Raw genomic sequence first — 17,750 nt, 5'->3', positions numbered from 1 at the left:
GCGTTGAATGCGAGGCATCTGGCAGTTTCCTGTGCAGCACTTCCTGCCTGAATGGAGACCTTTGAGACTAAATAGCATATATCTATGAATGCAATGCTTGAGTCATCACCCTCCTCTATAGGTGGTGCAGCATCTCTGAGGGCTATTTGTGTCCTCGTGGTGGGACTGAATGTGCAGGAGGTCCAGGTTCAGGCCTCGTGTAACAACACGCCGGTCAGATTCTTCCTGTGAAGCAATGAATGGAGCAGAGTGAGTCATCTCTCTTATGAAGAGGAAGATGTGTCACTGGAAGCAGATGAAGTCTCACAGATGGTTCTGAAGCAGAATGACATCATGGCTCATTCACACTCACATGACTGACTCAGAAGAAACGTTCAAATCACAGCATCTAGTAAGTTATGTCTCTACCATCTGATGTGTTCCCTGACCCTTGATGTGTTACAGGTCAGCTGGCTGTGCTTTTGGGCCTGGCGCCCCCTGTGGACACAAAAGCAATCTAGTACTAAAAAAATAGATCAAACAAAAAGAAAGAAATTGGTTTTAATAAGTGATTCAAAAGAGGTTCCTATTTGAATTATTGTTGGTCCTGTAGCTGTTTTTATTTAGTGACATACTCTGCTTTAGTGATTTCCTTATCTAAATTCTCTAAAATACAAAACTCACCATGAGTCAAATGAAACATATCGAAGTTCCCGCATTTCCCATTGGCCCTGAAAGCTACATTTGCACACAGAGAGCCGTCTGCGATGTTTACGCTCTTCGCCATGGTGATGGTGCAGAGGAGGGGGTGAGCGGGGGGGGGGCTGGTTTTGTGACGCAATCGAAGAGGTTCTAACCAATCAGATAGCAGCTCTGCCACCGGACTGACGTCACCCGTTAAAGCGAACATAACCGTTAGTTTGTCACTGGAACTCTTGAACTGCAGAAACGGAACATTTACCGATCACAGCAGCGACAAGAATACCCACAACTACACCTCTGGGTGGAGGAGAGGGGAGGGGGGCGATCGGAACGATGGTCCGGTGAGGTGAGTGACTGCAGTGACGTAGCCTAGCAACCGCACAGCCACCGTACGTTCACCCCGCTCGGTGCTGACTAAAGTCTCCACTGTCACTGAGCCGTGAGCGCGCGTTGCATGTTGGGAAATCTAATGAACGAACCTTGCCGAACGCCATTCAACGAAGTCACAATGAGACAGTGGGCCGCTGGAATATTAGTCTTTCAATGCGGCTGGGGTTTAAGGACAGGTCATTGAACCTTAGCTTGAACAAACGCTAACAGTTGTCGAGTTTACACAGTTCCAATTGCCGCGGTGGTGCCTGAACACAACACAGAAAAACTCCTGTTCAACTTAAAATAAAGCTAACGCTAGCTAGCTAGTAATGAGCTATACAACTAGCCACCCAGCTAGCTAGCTGCGGGACATGTCCGCCAATAAGCGGTTGTGTTAACTTCGCAATACAGCTAACCGTCTCCTCCCGCCCCCCTTCCGTTACCGGGGACCATTAGTGAGGACACAACGCAGTGTCCCAACTGCCGTTGAGGCTCCGCCCCGGTGTCCCTTCTCTGTCTCTTCCCGGTGTCCCGTCCCCCACTGGTGTCCCCTCTCCTCTGTCTCTTCCTGGTGTCCCGTCTCCTCGAAAGCAGTGATTGTGCCATCAAAGATCACATCAGAAGACAAAAAACTGAAGTGTAAAATAAGTAATACTAACACCAGAGTAAAAATAGAATATCAGAAACAGTGTGTTTTAAAACAAGTCATTTAAAATAGAAAAATGTAATAAGTAGTGCACACACATAAGAATATAGACACGGTATTAATGTAGAATGAGTTCACAACAAAGTACATCACAAGACAATAGAATACTACATAAAAAGAAGAGTAAAATTAGTTGTACCTGTGTGTATTTTACATTTGGCTCATGGAGCTTTACTGCGTGATTCCTCATGGACTCATTGAAGGATCTCATTCATTCGTTGCCTCTCTCTTCTGTGACGGCGAGTCCTTTAAGAGCCGGACGGAATGCCACGACGTGTTGAGTGACCGGCGCAGGGTCGTAGGCCTCTGCTATATTTACCAGCCCCGTAACCCGACCCGTTGCATTCTGGGCCGCCGCGCTCATGTATCCTCTCGCAGCCTCCCGAGCAGCACGCCATTGCTGCGCGTCCATCGGCCCGCTCAGAACAACGAGGCTGAGCCCCAGAAGCCCCCTCTCAGGTAGGTGCAGGTCAGTGGACTTCGCTGCGTGGGGGGGTCAGGAGACGGTGGATCGGGGGCCTTCAGTAGACTGGTGGAAATGCACAAAGCGGCTGGTTGTGGTGGGGACAAATGGGCCTGGAAACCAGTGGTGGACGCAGTCCGCCTATCAGCGCCCGCTTCACCTGGCTTCATCGCGGGCGGATTTGATAACACCAGCTTCATTAATCTTTCATGGGGGGACATGAAATCTGGAGAACGTGTTGATGTGTGGTCTGTGAGGAGGAGACGGGACGAAGGACACGTGGGTTTCTGCCCTCTTTGTAGATTTATCGGCCTGAAGGCGGCGTGATGCTCCTCACCTACATCTCCCTCGTATTCACACCTTTTAGTGTTCAGAACGCTCGTGCAAACCAGAGCCGCGTTGAATGGAAACTCCTGTGTTGTTGACAGGTACGTCATGTGACAAGTCTGTGTGTTTTCCACAGGAGTAACATCTGTGTGTTTGTGTGTGTGTGTGGACACCTCGGGGGAGCAACAGTACGATGAGCTGCCCGAGAGCCTCTACAGCCTGCGGGGACTGACACGACCACAAACAAACACGGCAGGTAACTACGCACACACACACACACACACACTGATGCTTCTGTGAAGGCTTGAGGTGCTTCATGAGTTAAAGCTGCATTCTGTGTAGTGACCAGCAGGGGGCGACTCCTCTGCTCCCATAGACGTCTATGAGGAAATGACTCTACTTCTGTGTAGTGACCAGCAGGGGGCGACTCCTCTGCTCCCATAGACGTCTATGAGGAAATGACTCTACTTCTGTGTAGTGACCAGCAGGGGGCGACTCCTCTGCTCCCATAGACGTCTATGAGGAAATGACTCTACTTCTGTGTAGTGACCAGCAGGGGGCGACTCCTCTGCTCCCATAGACGTCTATGAGGAAATGACTCTACTTCTGTGTAGTGACCAGCAGGGGGCGACTCCTCTGCTCCCATAGACGTCTATGAGGAAATGACTCTACTTCTGTGTAGTGACCAGCAGGGGGCGACTCCTCTGCTCCCATAGACGTCTATGAGGAAATGACTCTACTTCTGTGTAGTGACCAGCAGGGGGCGACTCCTCTGCTCCCATAGACGTCTATGAGGAAATGACTCTACTTCTGTGTAGTGACCAGCAGGGGGCGACTCCTCTGCTCCCATAGACGTCTATGAGGAAATGACTCTACTTCTGTGTAGTGACCAGCAGGGGGCGACTCCTCTGCTCCCATAGACGTCTATGAGGAAATGACTCTACTTCTGTGTAGTGACCAGCAGGGGGCGACTCCTCTGCTCCCATAGACGTCTATGAGGAAATGACTCTACTTCTGTGTAGTGACCAGCAGGGGGCGACTCCTCTGCTCCCATAGACGTCTATGAGGAAATGACTCTACTTCTGTGTAGTGACCAGCAGGGGGCGACTCCTCTGCTCCCATAGACGTCTATGAGGAAATGACTCTACTTCTGTGTAGTGACCAGCAGGGGGCGACTCCTCTGCTCCCATAGACGTCTATGAGGAAATGACTCTACTTCTCTCTTGATTTATTCCCTCAGTAAACATTGTAAACATGAGTTTATGGTCTCAGTCTCTAGTTTCAAGTCTTCTTCAATGCAGCATGATGTTCATGCTTTAGGGCGGGGCTACACGCTGATTGACAGGTGTCTATCAAGTCCTCCTCAGTGCTGTTCACTGGTTGCAGAAAACCCAAGATGGCGCCTGGGAAATCGCTGAACAGGAGGCTTCACCATGACAACGTTCTGTTCTTCTGTAGGTTCAGACATAGATTCATGTATAAAGGCTAGATGTCTTGTCTGCGTTTCCGGCCAAGGGAGACGAACGTCATCTTGCCACAGTGAGCTCGCTCACCCATAACATTGTGTTGCTAGTGATACATGTACTTTTAACCATAACTTATTTTCAACCGATTTTTAAACAATTTGGTTTGTTATAAACGTCAGAGATGTATTACAGCCTTTTGTACCTTATTGCTTAATTATGTTATGTTCTAAAAAATAGAATAACGTTTTAAAATAGGTACAAGATTTCCCTACTAATTTATTTGTTTATTATTATAGAATTTTTAGTTTAAAGTACCACTACCAACCCAATGGTATGGGTGAGCGAGCTAACCGTAGCAAGATGGCCGCCATGTGCGGATGTTCTACACTCCGTCGTAAGACATCTTGCCTTTATATATAATATATATATATATATATATATATATATATATATGGGTTCAGACCTCTAATGGAGACCAGTTCATCTGCATCACTAGTGTGGCTTTCTGTCTGTTTTATTGCTCCACTTCTAGAAGTTGGTTAGGAGTGAATCATTTCATTTGTGATGCCCTGGATCAGATCACATGGTATTGATCTGAAGGTGCTGGAAGCCAGAACGGAGCTAATATCTTGTAAGGAAGTGAGCTTAGTGAGGGACAGCATGGTTGACCCCAGTAAGCTGCTGATCGAGGCCCCAGGAGCTGTTCCTCCGGGTTGCTTTGAGCCTCTTCCATGTATCGGGAAATAAAGATGGCGTCTAGTTGACCAGCTGATCATTTTTTAGAGTTTAAAAAAGAAGGTTAAAGGATCTAAAAGGCAGACCTGAAGCTTTGAAAGGCTCAGCTGGAGGGCTTAGGACAAGGATTCAAGAACTCAAGGACTCAAGGACCACCTACATGTCCAAAGGGTGATGCTACACCTCACTAAACAGGACGGTGTCTACGGGTCGTATTCATGATCTTATGAGTTGATTATGAGTCGATATTCATGATCTTATGAGTTGATATTCATGATATTATGAGTTGATTATGAGTTGATATTCATGATATTATGAGTTGATTTTCATGATATCGCCGGGTCATGTGACGCCTACCTGTGGAAGGTGCTTTAGATCTGAGGTCACATAACCAGCAGACGGACGGTCCTGTCGCCCGTCAGCAGGGCCTCACCCTCACATCAGCAGTCTCTTATCCGCTCACATTTCAGGGTAAATATAGCGGCGCTGCTCAGAGCCCCGTAGATGCCTGACATTACTCCCAGAGGGAGCCGCGTGTGTCACCATCGACAACACAAAATATAAGCATTACATATTGAATTATTACATATTAGTCATGTCTATTTTGCCAGGCTTATTTGTATTGATGGTTCATATTTTCCTCACATGTTTAATGGAGTATCCAAACCATGTATTAGTACTTAAAGGTTCCAGAGGTTATTCAAAGCCTCCAGACTCCATTAAAGCTGTTGACCTACTGCTGCTGTAGGTTTGTGTTATTGTGTGACGTTGGTGTTTTAAAGGATTACTTGAGATTTTCACATAATATCAATGGAGTCTGGTGGGTTTTAAGATACACAATAGTTTCTTGCTAAAGGGTTTAATTTAGCAGAGATCAGCTGATATTCATGAGTCACATGGTGGGGTTGCTGCTCCCGGTGGTTGTTTACTTGCTTTTAGTCCTTTTGCTCTCAAGCTTCTGTGTGTCTTTGGCTCTGGATCCAGTTTCCCGTAGTGACAGTAAGTGAAACCTCATCTCTCTGCCAAGGACTGGTAGCAGTCAGCTGCTGACGTCTTCTCATTGGCGTTTAGTGGAAGAGCAGCAGAACAATATATAGTCGATTTCATCCCGTTGGGTTTGCGCTTCCAAAGCGTTTATTTGTGCTGCACAATGACCATAAAAGCCCCTCGGATCAGCCTGCTGCTGCTTTTCAGTCCTTTATGAGTCAGTAGGAAACAAATGCAGCCTGTTGCTACGGTAACTGCTGGTTGAAACACCTGGAAACTTGAAAATGCAGAGTAGCCGGGGCATGCTAGTGTGTGCGTGTGAAGTGCATGCTGGTGCCAGACGTGTTCACAGGCTGTTTATAAGAAACAGGAAGTGACTACTGAGGAGGACGTAGAGACACTGTGCGTCTCTGGTAGACACCTGTCAATCAGCGTGTAGCCCCGCCCTAAAGCGTCCCCTGCTTCATGGTCTGTTTGACTCTAAATGGACCATCATTCACTAAATGAACATCATGCTGCATTGAAGAAGACTTGAAACTAGAGACTGAGACCATAAACTCATGTTTACAATGTTTACTGAGGGAATAAATCAAGAGAGAAGTAGAGTCATTTCCTCATAGACGTCTATGGGAGCAGAGGAGTCGCCCCCTGCTGGTCACTACACAGAAGTAGAGTCATTTCCTCATAGACGTCTATGGGAGCAGAGGAGTCGCCCCCTGCTGGTCACTACACAGAAGTAGAGTCATTTCCTCATAGACGTCTATGGGAGCAGAGGAGTCGCCCCCTGCTGGTCACTACACAGAAGTAGAGTCATTTCCTCATAGACGTCTATGGGAGCAGAGGAGTCGCCCCCTGCTGGTCACTACACAGAAGTAGAGTCATTTCCTCATAGACGTCTATGGGAGCAGAGGAGTCGCCTCCTGCTGGTCACTACACAGAAGTAGAGTCATTTCCTCATAGACGTCTATGGGAGCAGAGGAGTCGCCTCCTGCTGGTCACTACACAGAAGTAGAGTCATTTCCTCATAGACGTCTATGGGAGCAGAGGAGTCGCCCCCTGCTGGTCACTACACAGAAGTAGAGTCATTTCCTCATAGACGTCTATGGGAGCAGAGGAGTCGCCCCCTGCTGGTCACTACACAGAAGTAGAGTCATTTCCTCATAGACGTCTATGGGAGCAGAGGAGTCGCCCCCTGCTGGTCACTACACAGAAGTAGAGTCATTTCCTCATAGACGTCTATGGGAGCAGAGGAGTCGCCCCCTGCTGGTCACTACACAGAATGCAGCACTGGAGATGGAATACTGCTGAGGGCCAATGAGGTTGGGTCCATGTAGCATGTTAGCATGGAAGCACAGTGTTAGCTAACTGCTCCACATCCATAGGGATGAATTATTGATTCACACAGAGACAGAGAGAGAAAGTGTTCAGAAAGGGGGGAGAGAGACAGAGGGAGAGAGAGAGAGGCTCTTGTTCACAGCGTCTGAATAAATAAAAGTATCAGGCTCCTATTTCTTAACCCCCCCCCCCCTCTCTAACCCGCCCCAGGTACACACTGTGCTCTTACCCCTGCTTCATCCCCAAACGGGGCGTTCCCTCCCGTTATAGCCCCGGCTCATATTAACCCCCCCCCGATGTGAAGGCATGATATTGCCAGTCGTCTTCAGCACTACATCCAGATGGAGGACCAGAGAGCCCGCTAGCTGCTCCTGGTCCAGGTCTCATGTGAGTCCTGTAGAACCCGGGGAAGTTGTTAGTGGATTTGGAGAATGGATGTAGAGGGAATGAGATGCTGCAGCTACACACTGAGGACCTCCCTGATGTGGTGCACCTCCCTGAACCTCCCTGTGTCCCCACCAGCAGATTAGTGAAGCAGAGAGCTAACCCTGGTGTCTCATCCTGCAGTCCATGCGGTGTTCCAGAGGCTCTCCCGTCTCCGAGGCTGAGAAACCAGCAGAATGTCCCGCGTCTCCTCCACCGCCAAGCGCTACGCCGGCTCCTCCTACACCAGCCAGTACGGCTCCTACAGCTCCTCCCTGACCCCGGGCCTCGGCTCCTACAGCGAGCGGGACAGGCTGTCCTCCTACAGGTCCCCAGCCTCCTCCTCAGGTTACTCCTCCTCCAGCTACCTGAGCAGCTCCGCCGCCCGCAGCCGCAACTACAGCACCTCCTCCGACCCGGACCGGGGTCGGACCGCCCCGCGCACCGACCTCCTCGGGAGCAGCAGCATCAGCAGCCGCCGGAGCGAGAGCCTCAGCAGAACCCCCCTCAGGAGCTATGGCGGCTCGGGGCTGAGCGGGGGGTCGGGCTACACCAGCTCCTACCCCTACTCCTCCTCCTCCTCCTCCTCCTCCTCCTCGGCCCAGTCCAGCTACCTCTCCTCCACACCGTCGGCCTCCGGAATCGCACTCACCCGACGGAAGTCTGCGTCCCAGAGCGACTTGAGCCGGGACCTGGCCTCCCTGGGCCTCAGCGACGCCTCCACCTCCTCCACCAGTGCCCTGCGGAGCTACCGCAGTCGGGCCAGCGACGTAGCCGACTCCTACGCCGCCGGCTCCCGTCCGAGCTACTCGGGCTACTCGGGCCTGTCGCGGAGCTCCACCCAGGAAGCCTTCAGCAGCAGCAGAGCCAGCGCCTCGTCCTGGCAGTCCGACCCCCCCACCAGGGACACCACGGTAAGACACACATGCTCATTGGGGGTGCAGGTCCTGCTTCACATGCGTGGAGATGCCCCACAATGCATTGAGGCTTGTGAGAGTTCTGGCTTCCACCAGGGGGGGGGCAGTGCTGTTCAAACAAGACCTTTGGTTGGTTTTACATTGACATTCCACTCTCTCATGCCTTTATTATTCACTGATCGTAAGGGAGGCTTACTCTGCATAAGAAATCCTATTCCAGTAAGAATCGCCATGGTTACGCTGCAAACAACCATGTACCCGCCCCCCCCCCCCATCAGCACCCTCGTTTAGACTCAACCGGAGTGACCCAAGCTTCCTCACAAAGACCAACTGACCCAGTTCCCCCTCAGGATTAGTCCAGATAAGCACTAACGTGGGAGGAGGAGGAGGAGGAGGAGGAGGAGGGAGTCAGTGAGAGGAAGGAAGAGGAGTGAAAAAGAGCAAGTGCTCCTAAGTGGAGGTCAGGTAGTTTGTCTGGAAACAAGGCATAGAGATAAGATCATATTTCATATGCTGACTGACTCCTCTATGTCCCGTTCCTTCTTGTTCAAACTTCTTCCTACTAAAAGCTCTCGTTGATAAAGGCTGATGCTAAAAATATTTGTCATATTTTTGGACACATTTCATACTTCAGAAAAGAGCTCATCAGTAAATGATCAAATAATCAGATTGATGTTGCACTAAAAGATTCCAGATTCATTTACTACTACTAATGATGATCTGCCCGATGTTCCAACTCTTGAGGATTAAAAAGGTGCTGATGGGACTCCACTGAGTCATTCTCTGACCCGCTGAGTGATCAACACCTGCAGTCCCCCATGAGGTGCAGAAAGCCGCCTGCTGGGGGCTGATCGCCATGGTTACTGGTGCAAACCAAAGCCCCACAGCTTTATATGTGGGACAAGCGTCCTACACACTCCCCTCTCTCATTGTTGTAAATGGACAATTCGGCTCCTGGTTTCTCGTGGTGCCGCTCATCTGTGATGAGGCCCGGCTGGTTACCATGACTACCGGCGGCGTTTCCTCGGACCAGGACACAGAGGAACAGCCTCCCTGAGTTAGATTCATGATGCTGTGGAGGTGTTTGTCCAGATCTCTGAACAAGGATGGTTCTACACACCTCCTGAACGGAACCAACAACAGCGTTAATGAGATAAGAATGGGACTCCTGGCTCTGGAACCCCCCCCCACGCGGGACGAGCGGTGATGTCATCGGGGTCAGCAGGTCCCAGAAGGCTGTGCTCCTCCCAGCTATGTGTGGAGTGTCCTCAGGTCTGAAGGCGTTTTAATGTCCGCTCCCCGTTGAACCACTAAACTAATGGGCGAGTTTGTGTGTGTGTGTGTGGGGGGGGGGGGCTGGACCGCATCAGCTGTCACAACACAAACGTTGACCTTTTGTTCCCGGGGTGAAGTTTTCCACCTGGAGGCTTTAAACACACTCATGCGGGATGGAATGTGCTGCCTGGGTGTTTGTTGTGGTCATGAGATCACTCCTTCCTCTGAGGAATGTCTCAGTGTCCCCGTCCCCCGGAGACAGTTGTCCTGTGCTCAGATGGGTTTCCCTGCACACACCAGGGACGGCACGGGCCTCTTTTACTCCTTCTTCTGTGGTTTCTGTAATGAACACCTCCATCAGAACTGTACGTACCTTTTAAGCCCAGAAATGAACTTCATCTCCTCCTACGAGTTGTGTCACCAACGCGGCCGCTGGCAGCAACGCGTCATGCTACCATGTCATGCTACCATGTCATGCTACCGCGTCATGCTACCGCGTCATGCTACCGCGTCATGTTACCGTGCCATGCTACCAGGTTATGCTACCGCGCCATGCTACCGCGTCATGCTACCGCGTCATGTTACCGTGCCATGCTACCAGGTCATGCTATTGCGTCATGCTACCACGTCATGCTATTGCGTCATGTTACCGTGCCATGCTACCAGGTCATGCTATTGCGTCATGCTACCACGTCATGCTATTGCGTCATGTTACCGTGCCATGCTACCAGGTCATGCTATTGCGTCATGCTACCACGTCATGCTATTGCGTCATGTTACCGTGCCATGCTACCAGGTCATGCTATTGTGTCATGCTACCACGTCACGCCAACACCGCGTGTTTCCATCAGAGGAAGGTGTTCAAATCCAGCTAAATGTCTACCAGCAAAGTTAATAGTTTACAGGATATTCAACCCAAGTATCTTTATTATTACAAAACGTCACATGTCATTTAGCTGCTGCTTTTATCCAAAGGGACTTACATTCTGCCTGGGGAGCGATTAGGGGCGAGGTGTCCTGCTCAGGGACACTTTGACATGTCACATGGAGTGCCAGCCTTACAATCCCTCCCCAGCAGTGTTATCTTTATAAATGACAAACATTATATGTGCACAGTTCAAACATGAACAAAACAAATTTGAACATATTTCTTCAACATAAGTCTTCCAAATTGAGCCTTTAGGTAAGAATAGTCATTCATTCATAATTAGGCCTGATGGTATTCTGTGAGTGGGCGGGGGGCTCAGCGCGTGCTGCTGTGACGTCACAAACACCTCCACCTGATGTTCACTCAACACAGAGAAATACTACTATTGTCCCTCCCCCACCGGAGGGACGGGTTCATCCTCTCATTGTGACAGAGTGAATCATCCCTCATCTCTATCTATGATTACTTGCGACATTAACCGGTACCGGGCTGTGGTCCCGGTCCTGGTCCCGGAAGGAGAAACGTCTCCTCGCAGTCCTCCGGCTTGTGGCGCCAGCGTGGGGAAGGTTGCGCTCTGACGTAGACCTCGAGGCCGCCGATGACGTAGGTAGTAGGCCGAAAAGGGGGCGGAGCTCCAGTCCGGCGGAACGCAAGCGGAGCGCAGCGAGCTTTTACTGCCGCGGAGAGAGCGACGCGCGAGGGCGGCTCAGCGCTTCGATCCCCGGCGTAGTGTCTCACCTGTGCGGTCCTCCGCGCGCGGGGGGGGGGAGGGGACGCTCTTCTCTTCCGCCACATGAGCGATATCTGCGGTAGAGGACGACCCCCAACAGCGGCGACCACCACCGGGGAGCGCCAGCCGTAACGACATGCCGAGCCTGCGGCAGTCCTACACGGTCACCGTGCCCGAGGAGCCGCCGGCCGCCGCCTTCCCCTTCCTCAAGCCCGACATGCGGAGGAAGGGCAGCGTGTCCGGCTCCGTGCTGGTGTCCACCTTCGTGGGGCTGCTCATCAACCAGGCCAAGGTGAGGGGCGCGGACCGGACCGCTGCCGGCAATCACGGACCATATTTCAGTGACGCTTGACGCTTTGTGATATAATACGTCTATTATACACATATGATGTACTGGTTATATCATACGTGTATAATACATGTAGTGCTCACGCTGGTGGTAATAAGCAGTGTCATAGGATGACATGATGTGGGGTAATGTTTATATGTGTGTATATATATATATATATATATACATTAGTGTAAACATTGTGTGTGTGTGTGTGTGTGTGTGTATGCAGATTTGGTCGCTTAGCAGAATGTGTTTTTATTATTATGTATCTCCACTACAGAAGGGTCACAGATGTGATCCCGCTGATGTGCGTCCCGTGGCCCCCGTGGGGCCCCCGCGGGGCCGTAAGCCGCTCTCTTAAGCCGCTGTGCAGGGATCAGCGGGTCCTGCACCGGCAGGTCACCGGTTACATAACCGCCGTTTAACCGTTAATCTCCTGGACGGCACAGCTGCATCCACCGGGGGTCCGCCATGACACACATCCATGTGTGTTAGGGGGCCACAGACAAACAGCTGATCTGGGATCATTTTGGGATGTGAGCCTATGAGGTGACACTAAGAATAAGATTCACCCATTTCTGAACCAATGCTGCAGAGGAGCGTCGTTGTGACTGATTTATGAAGCTGCTCATGAAGGCAGCGTCGCCTTATGAAGTTATGATCATCACATGTCCTCTGTGAAGACTGTGTGTGAATATTGTTCAATAGGTGGAAATCTCTGTCCTTTTCCAACTGCTAAAGGAATTCATGCAGATTAACGTGTTCTCAGCATAAAGAGGTCGCTCCAGCAGAGGGAGGCTTTTTATTTATATATATATTATATATTTATACATGTATGCGTTTGTACTTTCATTTTCAAAGTCATATTTTTATACTCAGTCTCTCACACACACACACACTTGTCCCCTTGATGTCACCGTGTCCTCTAAGCTTTCCGTCCTTATCAAGAACACCGTTGTCACGGAGACAGAGTTGTTCCATCGGTGTGACGTGGGCCGGCCCAGTCAGGGTGTCGACCAATCAGGAGCCGCCGAGCGGGTGTCAATGAAAGCAGAGCTGTGTTACTCAAGAGAGTGTGTGTGTGTGTGTGTGTGTGTGTGTGTGTGTGTGTGTGTGTCATACTACCTAAAAGGCTCCATTCACCTCCTCTGGAATTTACAGAAAAGAGGATTTAGATAAGCCATAGTTAATAAAACGGAAGGTTTTCCACTCAACACACTGCCCCCCCAATCAGAGCCAGATAGCAGAGGTTATTTACATATATATACAAACACCTTCTTCAAAATCCAAACGGCCGAAAAAGCAAACGTGAAAGCAAACGTTCTCCGGTGGGCCCTATGGCTGACCTCCAGCCGACCTCCAGCCGACCTCCAGCTGTTGAGCCACAGCAGGTCAAAGGCGTATCAGCTCCAGTTGGACAGTAATGTCTTTAAGAAGGACAGACACCAGGACAGAAGATGGTTCCTTGTGGTTCATCTCACACTGAGGTTCCTTCATGCTCCTCCTGAGCTCTTCTCCATGTGGGACGCCCTCTTGGAGTCCAGACCTTCACACCGAATGTTACTGTTTATCCAGAATCCTTCTAGTTAATCAGCTACAACAAGGAAACACACTCTTGTTCTGGACTGAATCTGTGTTTTCTGAGATAACAGTCTCCTCCTCCTCCTCCTCCTCCTCCTCCTCCCTCACTCTCTTATCTTCCAGCCGCTCGATGACGTAACCGCTGCTCATTGTGTAACTGGGTTCTGTGTGCAGAATGAATCCTGAAATCAGGAGCACGTGCTCCAGCTGCTCTCGGTCATCTCTGACCAGCTGACATTCAGTCACATGTCTCCTCGGGATGTCATCAGAGATTAGGGAACAGCGCTTTAGGGGGTTACTGAGACCACAGCAGACACCAGAGGTCCTGTTTGTATTTCAGGAGGACATGTCTTCCTGTCTCTGTGTGTAGGACGTGGACCTGAGTCTAAACACTGTGCCTCCTGTCTTCCAGAACTCAAAGAGCGCCCAAGGCCTGGTGGGTCTGAAGAACCTGGGCAACACTGTAAGTACCCTACCCACAATGCACCTGGGGCCGCTCACAGAGCCCAGTCGGCAGCGTCTGTCTACCAGGCAACAGGATCCTAAAATAAACACACACTGTGTGTGTGTGTGTGGTGTCATTATGAGCCGTAATGAGGTCGCCTGCTTGTGATGCTGCGGCTCTGATGTTTGTCCCACTCATGAGGACATCATCATCATCTGTGGCATGTGGGTGGACATCAGGGTCTCTCTCGTGGAGCTAGCAGCTGCTATTAGCCGTGTGTGTGTGTGTGTTGCAGTGCTTCATGAACAGCATCCTGCAGTGTCTCAGTAACACTCCCGGCCTGAGAGACTACTGCCTGCACAACGCGCACCGCAGAGACCTTAACAACAAGAGCCGCACCAACACCGCCCTCATGGAAGGTGGGTCACACCTGCACCGTGGAGGCTTGACTTCTGACCCTTTAAAACCTCGTCAGCAGGCAGACACACACTTGGTGAGTGACCTTTGCATCTTCTGGTCCCGGCAGAGTTCGCTAAGCTCCTGCAGACCGTGTGGACGTCGTCCAGCAGCGACGCCGTCAGCCCCTCAGAGTTCAAGACGCAGATCCAGAGATACGCTCCCCGATTCGTGGGCTACAAGTGAGTTTGTCCCAGCGTCTCTGAGGACAGGGCAGGACAGACAGTGTGTGACGTGTGTCCTCCTGCAGCCAACAGGACGCTCAGGAGTTCCTGCGCTTCCTGCTGGACGGGCTGCACAACGAGGTCAACCGGGTCAGCGTCAGGCCCAGGGGGGGCGCCGAGGACTTGGACCACCTGCCGTGAGTGTGCACACACACACACACGCTCTCTGTATTCTTTTCCATAGTAGCACTGGAATACGTAACTTACTTATTACCTCATTGTGTAAGAATGTTTGCAGCTGCTTCAGAGGAAAAAAAGGGACATTTAAATAAAAATGGGCGATTAATTGTGATGTTAACTATGACATAAATGCGATTAATCGTGATTAGATATTTTAATTGTTTGACAGCACTAATATATATGTATATTATTTATATGATAGTAAAGTTTCTCCTCTGCTCTGCTTCCAGGGATGAGGAGAAAGGGAAGAAGATGTGGAGTAAATATCTGGAGAGAGAAGACAGCAAGATAGTTGGTAAGTTTCCACTTCTTATTCATCTGGTAAAATAACGCAATGTGAATTTATTTCATTCTACCACTTTAATTTATTTCATCTATTTTTGAGCATAATCTGAAATATATTTAGTTTGACAAATGAAACGTATCAGAACATCTGCTTCTCCTCCAGATGTGTTTGTGGGGCAGCTGAAGAGTTCTCTGACCTGCAGCCACTGTGGGTTCTGCTCCACCGTGTTCGACCCCTTCTGGGACCTGTCTCTACCCATCACCAAGGTCAGGACACACACACACACACACACACACATGCACACACACGCACACACACGCACGTACACAGCTGGATGTCTTAATTTTCTTTACTTAACGTGAGCTCTTTGGTTTCCTCCCTGTGTCTGTGTGTGTGTGTGTGTGTGTGTGTGTGTGTGTGTGTGTGTGTGTGTGTGTGTGTGTGTGTGTGTGTGTGTGTGTGTGTGTGTGTGTGTGCGTGTGTGTGTGTCTGTGTGCGTGTGTGTGTGCGCTCATGTAATGCGTCTCTGTTTGGTCTCAGAAGGGCTGCGGTGAGGTGAGCCTGATGGACTGCATGCGTCTCTTCACCAAGGAAGACGTCCTCGACGGAGACGAGAAGCCGGTAAGAGTCCAGCTTGGAGGACGAGGAGAACCGGAGGTCCGAGCCCCGGCTCCTCCACCCGTGTGTGATAATGCAGATAGCAGGAAGCAATGCTCGTATGAAGCCACTAATGATGAAGCTCCTCCTCCATCCCTCTGGACCAATGAGACGCTCCTCCTTCCAACCAGAGACTGACGCGATGTTTCTTCTCCTCAGACGTGCTACAGGTGTAAAGCCCGCAGGAGATGCACCAAGAAGTTCACCATACAGAAGTTCCCCAAGATCTTAGTGCTGCGTATCCTTTGCTGTGTGTCCCCACGTGTCCCCACGTGTCCCCGCGTGTCCCCGCGTGTCCCCGCACACACAGATCAGAATCCTCCCATGGACCCAGAGTTCTGCTCCTTGACTCGTCCTCTTCCTCCAGACCTCAAACGCTTCTCTGAGGCGCGAAGAACCAGCAAACTGTCCACCTTCGTCAACTTCCCCATGAAGGACCTGGACCTGCGGGAGTTTGCCTCCCAACACAGCAGTAAGCACCGAGGGGGGGGGGCTGATACTGCTGTGGTACTACTCTGTGATACTACTCTGTGATACTACTTCCTTTCAGTAGACGCAGTGTACAACCTGTACGCAGTGTCCAACCACTCAGGCACCACGATGGGGGGGCACTACACGGCTTATTGCCGCAACCCCACCTCGGGGGAATGGAACACCTTCAATGACTCCAGGTAGGTGGGATCCCACCCTCCTTCATCATCATCATCATCATCATGATGGCTGGAGAGTACTGATTGATCACATCAATCATCCTTCATGCAGGTAGTAAGTAAATACTATCACTCCTCTGTGGTTTTCCCACAATGCAACCTTTCCCCCCCTCCAGAGTAACGCCAATGTCCTCCAGCCAAGTGCGCAGCAGCGACGCCTACGTCCTGTTCTACGAGCTGGCGTCCTGCTCCTCGCGCATCTGAAGCCTCCGACGCCCCCGCCGACCACGAGGAACCACAGCTTGGACTGTTCTGGACTCAAATCCCACGGGCGCACACACATGAACACACACACATGAACACACACACATGAACACACACACATGAACACACACACACACTCCTCCAGCAGCCCGGGGGGGAGAAACCACAGGAAGCACCTCCTCTCTGCAGCTTCCATCTTCTGTCCTTCTCATGTGATGGGTGGAGGTGTGTATTCAGTGTGTGTGTGTGTGTGTGTGTGTGAGGCTGTCATCACAGGGCAACATCCCCCCCCCCCCCGGTGGATCTGTCCCTCTCTATGCACTCCGAACACACCTCTGATCTTCTTCTTGTTTGCATCACACCATTAAAAACTCACTTGTTGCAATTTCGCCTTTTTTTCAGTTATAATTTATATTGTTTTTATGTTGTCATTTTCTTCTGGAATCGTCATCATCATCATCATCATCATCACCACTTTGGACTGAGGATGAACTGTAAGAGGACCGGTCGTGGTCACGAGCCCACCGGCATCGCTCCTTCGTCCTCTTCCTCTTCCTCTTCTGTTGGTAGGAGGCGGGTGGAGGAGGCGGGTGGTGAAGGAGGAGGGTGGAGGAGGCGGGTGGAGGAGGCGGGTGGCGCTGTGACCCGTCTCTCAGGGCCTCCCTGTCGGCGTTGTGTGTTTTCTTTAAGTTGCTGTGGAGGACAAATCGCCACGGTAACGGTCCTCGTGGTCATTCTTCCTCTCGTTTCTCGCCATTGAACAACACGTAAAAGAATGTTTTAAAGAAGACAAGAACATTATATCTGTATATTTTTATATCCTGATGCAATACAGAGAATGTAATGTACTATTTAACGGTGCTGAACACGACCCATGACTTCATTTCACAGATTGAGAGAGAAAAAGGTATTATTTTTGCTTAAAGGTGATGAGTCACACTTTTTAACAGTCAAACACATGAATATATATGTATATATATATATATGTATATATGTATATATATATGTATATGTATGTATATTATATATGTATATTCATGTGTTTGAATGAATGAATTAAAGTTAACAAACCTGTTTTTGTCTCTTGTCTCTTAAATGTCTTCAAAGACTTAACGCGATGACAAAGTTGATTTTTATCAAAAGTTTGAGTTTTACTTTTTTGCAACTTTAAGAAAACATTGATGTAAACCGTAAGAAGTAAATAATCAAAGAGTTAAATAGCTTCAGGGGGCCGGACAAGACAACTAAACTACAGCTGTTGTGTTGCATTGTGGGTAATGTAGTCTTGTTTGCGAGGTAACGCGCTAAAGTCCAGTATTTATTATTTCTGT

The 17,750-nt window shown here is 50.0% G+C and overlaps 1 protein-coding gene across 8 annotated transcripts; it reads left to right on the top strand.

The window, feature by feature from the left end:
- Positions 1 to 885: 885 nt before the first annotated feature.
- On the top strand, positions 886 to 17,494 carry usp2a (ubiquitin specific peptidase 2a). Of its 8 annotated transcripts, none has more exons than XM_062560981.1 (14): positions 886 to 1,027; positions 2,686 to 2,805; positions 7,640 to 8,409; positions 13,670 to 13,720; positions 13,998 to 14,121; positions 14,229 to 14,340; positions 14,409 to 14,519; positions 14,793 to 14,857; positions 15,011 to 15,114; positions 15,389 to 15,469; positions 15,665 to 15,743; positions 15,873 to 15,977; positions 16,056 to 16,176; positions 16,332 to 17,494. In XM_062560981.1, the coding sequence occupies exons 3-14, from the start codon at positions 7,693 to 7,695 to the stop codon at positions 16,417 to 16,419; spliced, it is 1,758 nt and encodes a 585-aa protein (XP_062416965.1). In that variant the 5' UTR covers positions 886 to 1,027; positions 2,686 to 2,805; positions 7,640 to 7,692; the 3' UTR covers positions 16,420 to 17,494. The 8 variants fall into 8 exon arrangements, with proteins under 8 accessions (XP_062416965.1, XP_062416970.1, XP_062416967.1 ...); XM_062560986.1 differs by lacking the exon at positions 886 to 1,027 and adding an exon at positions 1,836 to 2,218 and having other exon boundaries at positions 16,059 to 16,176; XM_062560983.1 differs by lacking the exon at positions 886 to 1,027 and adding an exon at positions 1,843 to 2,218 and having other exon boundaries at positions 2,686 to 2,801.
- Positions 17,495 to 17,750: the final 256 nt, after the last annotated feature.

The sequence above is a fragment of the Pungitius pungitius genome, chromosome 3, assembly GCF_949316345.1.
Source record: "Pungitius pungitius chromosome 3, fPunPun2.1, whole genome shotgun sequence".
Taxonomy (NCBI): domain Eukaryota; kingdom Metazoa; phylum Chordata; class Actinopteri; order Perciformes; family Gasterosteidae; genus Pungitius; species Pungitius pungitius.
The sequence above is the reverse complement of the archived record's forward strand: the minus strand, read 5'-3'. Positions and strand labels throughout refer to the sequence as shown.